Source organism: Oncorhynchus gorbuscha, linkage group LG01, assembly GCF_021184085.1.
Source record: "Oncorhynchus gorbuscha isolate QuinsamMale2020 ecotype Even-year linkage group LG01, OgorEven_v1.0, whole genome shotgun sequence".
Classification (NCBI taxonomy): Eukaryota; Metazoa; Chordata; class Actinopteri; order Salmoniformes; family Salmonidae; genus Oncorhynchus; species Oncorhynchus gorbuscha.
Window position 1 is genome coordinate 23,609,595 of NC_060173.1, and position 11,454 is coordinate 23,621,048.

Consider the following 11,454-nt stretch of genomic DNA (forward strand, 5'->3'; position numbering starts at 1 on the left):
TGTCCTTTAGTATTGGTTTCTTTGCAGCAATTCGACCATGAAGGCATGATTCACGCAGTCTCCTCTGAACAGTTGATGTTGAGATGTGTCTTGTACTTGAACTCTGTGAAGCATTTATTTGGGATGCAATTTCTGAGGCTGGTAACTCTAATGAACTTATCCTCTGCAGCAGATGTAACTCTGGGTCTTTTCCTGTAGCGGTCCTCATGAGAGCCAGTTTCATCATAGTGCTTGATGGTTTTTGCGACTGCACTTGAAGACACTTTCAAAGTTGATGAAATGTTCCATATTGACTGACCTTCATGTCTTAAACTAATGATGGACTGTCATTTCTCTTTGCTTAATTGAGTGGTTCTTGCCATAATATGGACTTGGTGTTTTACCCGCATGCCCGACTAGCATCACCACCCTGGATGGTTCCGACCTTGAATATGTGGACATCTATAAGTACCTAGGTGTCTGGCTAGACTGCAAACTCTCCTTCCAGACCCACATCAAACATCTCCAATCAAATCAAGAGTCGGCTTTCTATTCCGCAACAAAGCCTCCTTCACTCACGCTGCCAAGCTTACCCTAGTTAAACTGACTATCCTACCGATCCTCGACTTCGGCGATGTCATCTACAAAATGGCTTCCAACACTCTACTCAGCAAACTGGATGCAGTCTATCACAGTGCCATCCGTTTTGTCACTAAAGCACCTTATACCACCCACCACTGCGACTTGTATGCTCTAGTCGGCTGGCCCTCACTACATATTCGTCGCCAGACCCACTGGCTCCAGGTCATCTACAAGTCCATGCTAGGTAAAGCTCCGCCTTACCTCAGTTCACTGGTCACGATGGCAACACCCATCCGTAGCACGCGCTCCAGCAGGTGTATCTCACTGATCATCCCTAAAGCCAACACATCATTTGGCCGCCTTTCGTTCCAGTACTCTGCTGCCTGTGACTGGAACGAATTGCAAAAATCGCTGAAGTTGGAGACTTTTATCTCCCTCACCAACTTCAAACATCAGCTATCCGAGCAGCTAACCGATCGCTGCAGCTGTACATAGTTTATAGGAAAATAGCCCACCCATTTTCACCTACCTCATTCCCATACTTTTTTTTATACTGTTTTTATTTATTTATTTTTCTGCTCTTTTGCACACCAATATCTCTACCTGTACATGACCTGATCATTTATCACTCCAGTGTTAATCTGCAAAACTGTATTATTCGCCTACCTCCTCATGCCTTTTGCACACATTGTATATAGACTGCCCATTTTTTTTTCTACTGTGTTACTGACTTGTTAATTGTTTATTCCATGTGTAACTCTGTGTTGTCTGTTCACACTGCTATACTTTTATCTTGGCCAGGTCGCAGTTGCAAATGAGAACTTGTTCTCAACTAGCCTACCTGGTTAAATAAAGGTGAAATAAAAATAAAAAATAAAAATCTTCTGTATACCACCCCTACTTGTCACAACACAACTGATTGGCTCAAACCTAGAAATTCCCAAAATGTACATTTAACAAGGCACATCTGTTAATTAAAATGCATTCATACCTCATGAAGCTGGTTGAGAGAATGCCACGAGTGTACAAAGCTGTCATCAAGGCAAAGGGTGTCCAAACTTGACTGGAACTGTATATTAATAATATGAATACATTTTATTTCTAATACAAACAATAGAAAAAGACAACTCCTTAAATGTATTCAGAAATGGTTAATGCTAAAGTAGGCTGGTTTGTTTTTTGGCAGTAGAACAAGATGTGGACAACGGAATAAGATGATAGATATATTAGTGGTAGGTTAAAAATATGAAAAAGTTACTTTAGTTCAGGCTTTCTTGTGGGAATAAGGCACCTTGCTGTAAAGTGAAAGATCAAAATATAGCAAGAGAGGAAGGAACAGCAGTGACAGAGCTCTGCGATTCAACGCACCATCAGTGAAAAAATGAAGAGTCCATACCATCAAAGGGGAAACGGATCCTAAAACTACTTTGTCATTGAAAAACATAAGGTTACATTACTTGCACCAGAGTGCGTTTTCTGAAGATGAAAAAGATGAATGGAAATGAACATGTCCACTTTAGAGCATTTCCCTGGTGGAGAAATAATATCCCTACGAAAAAAGAAATCCCCCTCACATCAGGAATGGGGAGTTTGAGATATAAATCGTATACTTTACAGGGGAAGAAGAAAAAACAAAAGAAAACAATATCCACCAGCATAAACATCTAGTCAGGAACATCGACTTCCCTAGCAGTGTTCAGTCTACCATAGCCCTTGCAGGTAGCGTTGAAACCCCAGCGTGCCGCAGTAATTATTGGGGAGGGGTGGGAGAGTGATGAGTGTTGTTGTGGGAAAGAGCACCAAGGCTGAGCGGCTGGGCCCCAGACGCATAGAGTCCGTAATCTCAGAAATAAAATCAATCAGAGAGATGGAGTGCAGCCATCAACTCCCCGCCGTTTCCAATGCTTTTCAAAACAAGGCGCTGCCTCGGTGGTTGGAGCAGCCCGGTGCTGGCTTCTTCGATCTGAACCACACCTCTGCTCGGGGGTCAAGGTAGTAACCCCCTGTGCAGTCCCAGCACCAAACCCCCCCCATGAGATCCTTTTTATTTACTGTTAGAGGTGCCGGACTAGGCATCGATCACTGATTGTCTGACTGCCAAACACAGCAGTGAACATGAACACCGCCTTAAACATTGTGAAAATGTTCTTGGCCTGTTTCTTAAACAGCAACCAGGAGATGGAACAAATACTAAGCAATAAAATAAGCCTAATATTTTCTTGGCTGGTTTTTATCTACAGAGTAAATACAACATTCACAGTCAGTCATTTCATATTCCAACAGTTTGAGGCACTGGTTATTTTGCAGACAAAGACGGGTGTGGTGGCCCCTGCACTACTGACCAGGAAACCACTTAATTAGTCTCCCCCTCTGTGACCAGGCCGCCACATAATGAGAGTGGTCCATAGACACTTACGGATCAGAGTGTAGGCCACCACAAAAAGAGAACACACACACAACTTTGAATCCTCTGTAGCCCTCCAGGCCCCTTCACACTGTAGACGAAACAGACAAAACGGCATCGCCGTCCGTCCCTTCCTCAGTCAGACTTGTCCTTCTTCTTGCCTCCTCCAATAGGAACTTTATTGGCCACCGCTGAGCCTACTGCAGACACGCATCCAGCTACAGCACACACCCCTCCTTTCACCAGCCCCACCCCAATGCCAGGTACAGCGGCCACTGAGGTGACAGCGGTCTTGGTCATGTCGAAGCTCTTCCCTCCTATCCAGGCCACCCCACCCACAGTGGCTCCCACAGCACCTTTAGTGACACTGAAGAGTCCTCCAGTCACTCTGGAGAACATGCCTGGCTGAGGCGCAGGGTGATCCTTGTTACCGTCTGATGAGAGACAATAGGGTGTTATTGTTGAGAGAAGTTAAGCAGAGGAAAAGAGCAACTTCCCCAGTTTATGGAAAAAGCTCTGTTCCACATTGTACAGACAGTGCCACAATAGAATGATGAATAGGCTCCTACATGGAAGTTTGTGTCATTGAACCATGTCTTCTGTTTAGAATGGTCTATTGTGACCACATGATAGAGTAATAGCTCCACTAGAAAGATAAAGCTAAATATAGTTACAATGGCCCTCAATAGCCCTCATTGCTTCTAATGACAAAGGTATCAGTGTGTGGTGGGCTAGACAGAAACTGTAGAGCCACTAACAATGCAGAAGATGGAACGGTAATGCCACCTATTGGTACAAATAAAAATGCCTCAGACATATTAAGATTCACTCAGACATCGAATTTGTGAGGACATTTAAACAAGTTCCGGTTTACTGTCGTTAGGCCTATTAATAAGATCTTCAGTGATAGGATGGCATTCAAGTTACTGTTACGTAGCCTCCTACATTACTGAGTGTCAGTGTACAATACGTGTTATCATTGTCCATTCAATGTTCATCAGCTTGTTTTTGGCAACTAAAGAGACTGAACTGACCTGCTGGATGCTCATCTTTGAGGTATGCTGGGATTTCATCCTGCTGTTGCTGCTCGCTTTGACTCATCTTCCCTCTAGGCAGGAGAGAAAACAGGTAAAGTCAACCAATTCATTATCTCTTAAGTAGGCTATATCATTACTTCTTCCCAAATGAGGCACCATAGAGCAAACATTTTGCCTCTGGCAGTTGGGCGTTAGGTTAGGTAAGTTCTTGAAAAACAAGGTGGGGAAGGATTGCCTTTGGACTAACCATTCCTCTGTCTGACTTTAAGCCAGGGTGTGCTGCCTGCTTCTAACAACGCCAAACAAGGCAGACCTGTTTACTGTTGAAGCACAGAGAATAAGCAGACAGAGAGCCAGATTGGGGGGGGGTGCTATGTTCAACTCAACAAGATGAAAATCAAGAAATTTACAATACATGGAATTCATTTATTTTACTCAATCGGTAGCTTTTTTTTTGTTCTTATCCGACAGAGCGCACCATCTGCAAAGTAGGATCACGAAGACATTTCAAGACCGGAGCGGCAAGTTACCGGCACCAAACAGAAGATATGCACATGATAGTAATACAAAGACATGATAAAGCCTAATTCTTAGAAGGGAAGCCATGAACAGAGTCAACATAAGTCATATGCTTGCTGAGGACCTTTGAACATGATCTTAGGGCCTAATTAGTGTTGTAGAAACATGTGCTGTTCAACAGCTCTATGTGCATGTAGCCTGTAGGGCATTCCTATGTGGCAGTTACAGTGGCATCAAACTGTACTTCACACTACAGTAAACTAGCCTCGTCTATAAGCAAACTTCACTCTTCACGTGCCCCCCACAGTTCAACATAGCACACTCACAGATACACCATGGTGTAAAAGCTTTAATTATCCTATTTCTTTTAGGCATAGCACTAGTCTGGAAATTAGAAATGGACCAAAAAATATCTAGGTGCTGGATAGAGTACCTTCATTTCACCGTAAAAGGGTTAGGGGTCCAGTTGTGCTTAAGTAAGCAACAATTGAAGACATTAATAAAGCCACCTTTTAGGCCTAGTTAGGCATAGAGCCAAGCTGGTATGAATATAGTTTCAGTAGACAGAATGTGTGGTACCTAACTCAGATATGTGGAGATGGAGACGATTTAATAAATTAAATCTATTCACACTTACATTTAAGTACTAGCTACTTGAAAATCGTTTGGTGAGCATAATGAACATCCAAAAGACGTTCAATCTAAAATAGTTAAATAAGAGAAACAAGAGTTGTTATTTAGCTGGGTATGGTCACTGACGTGGCAGCAGGCTGCCAATGTCATTCGGCTAACTCCAAAACTATTGACTGTTTAGATGACATACACACTTGTTACAGTACATAATTAATGTCCTGTTTGAAACATAGATTACTTAGCTAGCTGGGTACTATTATCTGATGAATAGAAATAAAGTCATACTTGCAAGCCATAACCCAACCAAACTGTGTTCCAACTGAGTTTGACAAGCTAGTTAGCATGCTCAATTGTAAGGCTAGCATAGATGGTTAGTTAGCTTTATGTTTTAGCAAAATAGCTATCCTCTCATTCAATTAGTTAGCTCAATTTGAAACAGTTGTCTGAATATATATATATATAGATTCAAATTAGTTAGTTAGTGGTGCAAGGGCGAAAAGCAACTTTGTTAGCAAACTTTTTACTAGCTAGCTAGCGAAATCACTCATGTTGGAAACTGCATGGATAGCTAACGTTAGCTAACTAACAGTAGCTAGATCAATTGCAAACTAGTTAACGCTCATTTATTTTGAGATTGCGTAGTGTAAAATGACTTTCTTTTTAAATCTTATAACACGTTTATTTAAATCGATTAACGTCTTAAATTATCGCGCGTCAACAAAAGTACAATTACCTTGTTTTTTCTGTGTCTGTTCTCTGACGTTGCAGCTATCCTCAACTGTCAGCAACGGGTTTTTTTTCTGAGGAACAAACTAGCTACAATGGAGATGGCTCAAGTAGCCAGTAAACGAGGTACTTTGCCACAAGAAATACAATATCATACTAAGTAAATGGAACAGTAGAATAGAATAAAACAATGTATAAGTATAATACAAGAACAATTTATAGTCCAACATTTAGTGTTTTGGGGAAACTGAATAAATGTTCACATTTATTTAGCTTTTATCAGTCTGGTAGCAGTAGTTGTGTGTGTAGCATGAATGCATGCTACATTGCAGGTGGTCAGCCCAGTTAGTGTTCAGCAGTCTGATGGCTTGTAGACAAACTGTCTCCGAGCCTGTTGGTATTAGACCTCATGCGCGGATAGTCTGCCCGATATTAACGGGGTGGAGCAGCTCAGGGCTGTGGTGGCATAACTTGGCACAGTTTCCAACGTAGTAGTACAAATGTCGATTTATATAAATGTAGCTTTACAATGATAAATGGGTATATTTTAACGTACGTAATGCAAAAGTTGCTATTTTTTTCTATTTGTATATTAAACAGGCAACCACTAGATGACACTGCAATATGCGGACAAAGTGCATTATCAGGGTCAATCTTGTCAATGTAATGCATAATATGTGCAGTCACGGACAAAGGTTGATTTATACTAGTCAATTAAGATACTCCTACCCATCATAATTAATGGTGCACGATACACGGTTTTAAGGCTTCACTACAGTCAAGAAGTCAGAATGCACACAAAATGTTCAGTGCAGATGTACCAACAACTCCAGCCATCTTGTCAAGCGCTAATCTTCCATGACCAATTTACATGCCACCCACAACTTATGCGCCATTCCAGGACCTTTTCATTCCAGTTATACACAGTCACACCTGCCAACCAATTCGTCAGCTTTATCAAGTAAAAAAAAACAGTAAATGACACGTGCAAGAATTCAAACACTGAGTTTTATTATAATTAGACAAGAGGCTGCTTGGAGAACAAGTATAAATGCTGGTTGGGAGGCAGATTTAGTATTCATCCTCTTCCGCCTCACAACCATCACCAGAGTCTGCCCCCACCTCTTCATAATCCTTCTCCAGAGCAGCCATGTCCTCTCTGGCCTCAGAGAACTCCCCCTCCTCCATGCCTTCACCCACATACCAGTGCACAAAGGCCCGCCTGGCATACATCAGGTCAAACTTGTGGTCCAAACGACTCCAAGCCTCTGCAATAGCTGTGGTGTTACTCAGCATGCACACAGCTCTCTGCACCTTGGCCAGATCACCCCCAGGCACAACAGTAGGCGGCTGGTAGTTGATCCCCACCTTGAAACCTGTCGGACACCATTCCACAAATTGGATGGATTTGCAGGTCTTGATGTGGGCAATGGCTGCGTTGACATCTTTGGGTACCACGTCACCACGGTACAGCAAGCAGCAGGCCATGTACTTGCCATGCCTGGGATCACACTTGACCATCTGGTTAGCCGGTTCAAAGCAGGCATTTGTGATCTCAGGAACAGAGAGTTGCTCGTGATAGGCCCTTTCTGCTGAGATGATGGGAGCATAAGTGACCAGGGGGAAGTGGATACGGGGGTAAGGAACCAGGTTGGTCTGGAACTCAGTCAGATCCACATTGAGTGCGCCATCAAAGCGCAAAGAGGCAGTAATTGAGGAGACAATCTGGGCAACGAGGCGGTTCAGATTGGTGTAAGATGGACGCTCCACACCAAGATTACGCTTGCAGATGTCAAAGATGGCCTCATTGTCCACCATGAAAGAGCAATCAGAGTGCTCCAGAGTGGTATGCGTTGTCAGGATGGAGTTGTAGGGCTCCACAACTGCCGTGGACACTTGGGGTGCAGGGTAGACTGAGAATTCCAGTTTGGACTTCTTCCCGTAATCTACAGACAGGCGCTCCATTAAGAGCGAAGCGAAGCCAGAGCCAGTCCCACCTCCAAAACTATGAAATATAAGGAATCCTTGTAGTCCAATGCAAGGGTCAGCCTGAGGAAAACGAGCACTCATTAACAATTCATCCAAATTGCACCATGGCGGGACTTGCAACTAGAGTGAACCACTCACCATTTTACGCATTCTGTCCAGTACAGATTCCACAATCTCCTTGCCAATTGTGTAATGGCCACGTGCGTAGTTATTGGCAGCATCCTCCTTGCCACTGATGAGTTGTTCAGGGTGATAAAGCTGACGGTAGTGTCCATTCCTTATTTCATCTAGAATACAATATATTGGCATATGCAGAAAAGACAAGTAGTGTTATATATATTTTTTAAACTAGGTGCTGTACAAACCATTCAAGATACATGTCAATGTACACCATGCCATTTCTTACCATTGGGGTTGTAGAGCTAACTATACAACTATATGTTCCTTACCCACAACTGTAGGCTCCAAATCTATGAAGATAGCCCTGGGAACATATTTCCCACCACCAGTCTCACTGAAGAAGGTACCAAACGAGGAATCAGCCAGGGAAGCAGTACTAGATTCATGTAGTCTCCCATCTGGTTGGAAACCATGCTCCAGGCAATACAACTCCCAACATGCATTGCCCATCTGGACACCTGCTTGGCCAATGTGTATAGAAATGCACTCCCTCTGTCAAGAGAAGAGTAGCTGAAGTTTAAGTGCATAGCCTACCATTTTCAAACTGTGCTATATTGCATAATGTAGCCCAACTATTTGGAGTCATGACAGAGTTGCTCAACTTAAAATGTACTTTTGGCCTGAATACTAGTGCAAACCACAGGAGGTTGGTGCACCTTAATTGGGGAAGAGCAATGGCTGTAGCAGAATGGTATCAAATATAAGACAGTTTCCATGAATTTGATGCAGTCCCAACCATTATGAACCATCCTCTCTGCAATAGCCTCCACTGGCACAGACATAACTCCAGAGGGAAGCTCAAAATGGGTATTAGATTAGAAAAGATCACTAAATTAGTAAGATGCCAAAGCATTGTAGTAAACTTCAGCTTACCATTGTTCAGCAGCTACAAATGGAATGTGATTGAGGAATGAATCCTTTACCAAATCCTTACACAGTTCAACAGATTCTTCATGTAAATCACAAGTGCAAACAGTCAAAAATATTTCATATCAACCATTAAGTTTCAGCAAAACCAGATTTGTCAAAATCACACCACAAGAGCCCACTAACCCAAAACAAATTGTAAAATGGGCCTGGCTTATAGATGCTTCAGCAATCAATTGTGGGGGTGTGGCTTTCAATTGACATTGATTTAAAGGGCTAATGTCATTTTTAGCTACCAAGTTGTACCTAACAATAGGGTGATATCAGGTTATACTATTGCCCCCCCCAAATTCAAATCTGGATCTCCAAGCTAGTATCACTGCTTTTATTTTAATATTCCCCTCTAATCATGGACTGACTTAGACCTGGGACACCAGGTGGGTGCAATTAATCATGTTAGAACATAAATCCAGCAGTACTCCGCACCTCCTGGGTAGGATTTGAATACCATTGTTATAGCCTATCTATTTCATGATTCAATAATGGAAGTGCCATTCTGATTTTCTTAGGAGCCTAGCACTGGACTAAAATTAATTTTGTATAGAGGGGTCATTCAATGAATAGAGTGCCTTTTGGATAGTGTAATTCTGTCCCCCAAAAGCTTTCTGTTATGAAGAGCACATATTCAACTTCATGACATACATGTTTTCCCATCTCAAGAGGTTAAATTACAAAGAATTACTCTAAATGTGACTATAAAGATGTTAAATAGTACTTTTTAAATAAAAACGTTTAAAGGAATAGTTTTACCATATTAAAACTAGAATTCAGTTCAAGTTACAGGGTTGACCTTAAACCAGCATGTACCTCTTGAAGAATCTTCAGAAATTACTTTCTCAGGTAACAAAAAAATCTAGGCGCTTTAAAATGATAGTGAAAGCTTTTTGGGATTAAGTGGCTTAAAATATTTTTAGAAGTTGGAAAAACATGACAAAATGGAGATCTCCATTGAAAACATTGAATTTATTTTAATTAAGACACACTACTATTGGAATTTCTATCATAGTTTAGTTTAGTTAGAGCATAGATGTATGTGATCCAAATATAAAATTGTGTGTTTTATATTTAATAAAAACTGATATAATGTCAGAGGGAAATAAATGGCACTACACAGTTTCTCCATTGAATTTTGTTGTTGTTGTCCAGGACAATACTTAATCATTGTCTGGGAAACCTGCTCATAGTCTTCCGTAACAGGCCTGATGGGCAGGAGGTTAGGTAAGTCCATCCAGGAGGTCAGGCCTGCCACCCTGGCCTGTAAATCCACATTGGTAGGCCTCAAAAAGCAGGTGGCATGAACAGGGCCCAGCAGAAGTTTTCTACCCTTAAATGGTTTTGTTGTAATTATTGACATTTAATGGATGATATTGTAGGGTCTACACTTATTTCCCCACTCTCCCTTTCTTTCTATGACACCAACATTATGTGTACCATTTTTATCTATATACTGAATTCCAGGTTTGAACATGATGGTGATTCTGGGATTTGGCTTTCTGGCCACATTACTGGTGTGATGTAGATTCAGAAGATCTGGATTTACCCTCCTGGTGGCAGCGATGGCTCTGTAGTGGGCAGTTATCCTAAATGGCTTTGAGTCTTTGTAGTACAGAGGAAATATCTGGTTTTTGGTTTTAGTTCGCTTCGTTCAATTTGTTTCAAAGTTAAAACAACAAAATCAATAGGATTGTAATGTCAACACACAGGCAGGGTCCCTGAATACCATCATGCTGCTCCACATCTTTGGGTCCATCTTTGGACTGATGATGTCAAGGGTCTTCAACCAAGAAGGATTCAAGCAACAGCTTGAGAAAGAGAAAATGGTCAGCAAGGTGGATGTATTGTCCTTAATAGGTATGTACATAGCCAAATGCTAAGTGCTCCACCAATCACTTGTTTGTTGTATGTATTCTATACAACACTAGAATATTCAAATCTGTGATGAGAAGTAATCAATATGGCAGTTAAAATGAACATATTAAAGGTATTATTCACCCATTTTAGAAAATGATACATTGGTTTCCTTACCCTAAGTTGTCTATGGACAAGGTAAGACAGCAATTCATGCTTTGGTTTTGTGCCTAGATAGTTGGTTGCATCTTGCCTGTGCTCTCCAGGGAGGTACTGTGTTCCTGTGGAGGTTCTGGCACAGTTTTAAATATGTGCCTATGGACCATCCTGTTAGGGGGAGGAGGCTGAGAGCTCTCTACAGCACCTAATGGCCCTGACAGTTAGTGCATTTAACATTTACATTTAAGTCATTTAGCAGACGCTCTTATCCAGAGCGACTTACAAATTGGTGCATTCACCTTATGACATCCAGTGGGACAGTCACTTAACAATAGTGCATCTAAAACTTAGGGGGGGTGGGGTGAGAGGGATTACTTAACCTATCCTAGGTATTCCTTAAAGAGGTGGGGTTTCAGGTGTCTCCGGAAGGTGGTGATTGACTCCGCTGTCCTGGCGTCGTGAGGGAGTTTG

At 41.9% G+C, this 11,454-nt stretch overlaps 2 protein-coding genes and 1 pseudogene across 2 annotated transcripts; 1 reads left to right on the forward strand and 2 right to left on the reverse strand.

Moving 5' to 3' along the window:
- Positions 1–1,625: 1,625 nt before the first annotated feature.
- On the reverse strand, positions 1,626–6,160 carry LOC124001629 (transmembrane protein 263-like). The gene is made up of 3 exons (XM_046308637.1): positions 5,888–6,160; positions 4,000–4,073; positions 1,626–3,399 (listed from the first exon to the last, which is right to left on the reverse strand). The coding sequence occupies exons 2-3, from the start codon at positions 4,064–4,066 to the stop codon at positions 3,101–3,103; spliced, it is 366 nt and encodes a 121-aa protein (XP_046164593.1). The 5' UTR covers positions 4,067–4,073; positions 5,888–6,160; the 3' UTR covers positions 1,626–3,100.
- Positions 6,161–6,869: 709 nt separating this feature from the next.
- LOC124035000 (tubulin alpha chain-like) lies at positions 6,870–9,116 on the reverse strand. The gene is made up of 4 exons (XM_046348386.1): positions 8,923–9,116; positions 8,319–8,541; positions 8,008–8,156; positions 6,870–7,929 (listed from the first exon to the last, which is right to left on the reverse strand). Exons 1-4 carry the CDS (start codon positions 8,923–8,925, stop codon positions 6,952–6,954), a joined length of 1,353 nt encoding a protein of 450 aa, XP_046204342.1. The 5' UTR covers positions 8,926–9,116; the 3' UTR covers positions 6,870–6,951.
- A 1,062-nt stretch (positions 9,117–10,178) lies between these two features.
- On the forward strand, positions 10,179–11,192 carry LOC124041104 (annotated as a pseudogene).
- The last annotated feature ends 262 nt before the right edge of the window (positions 11,193–11,454 follow it).

What these genes read in the sequence shown, in the direction of transcription:
- LOC124001629 (XM_046308637.1), bottom strand. Translation starts at nt 4,066, where the DNA reads ATGAGTCAAAGCGAGCAGCAACAGCAGGATGAAATCCCAGCATACCTC. An exon ending in CAAAGATGAGCATCCAGCAG is followed by an intron (nt 3,400 to 3,999) that starts GTCAGTTCAGTC and finishes GTCTCTCATCAG; the next exon opens with ACGGTAACAAGGATCACCCT.
- LOC124035000 (XM_046348386.1), bottom strand. An exon ending in TTTGGAGCCTACAGTTGTGG is followed by an intron (nt 8,157 to 8,318) that starts GTAAGGAACATA and finishes ATTGTATTCTAG; the next exon opens with ATGAAATAAGGAATGGACAC. An exon ending in TGGACAGAATGCGTAAAATG is followed by an intron (nt 7,930 to 8,007) that starts GTGAGTGGTTCA and finishes CGTTTTCCTCAG; the next exon opens with GCTGACCCTTGCATTGGACT.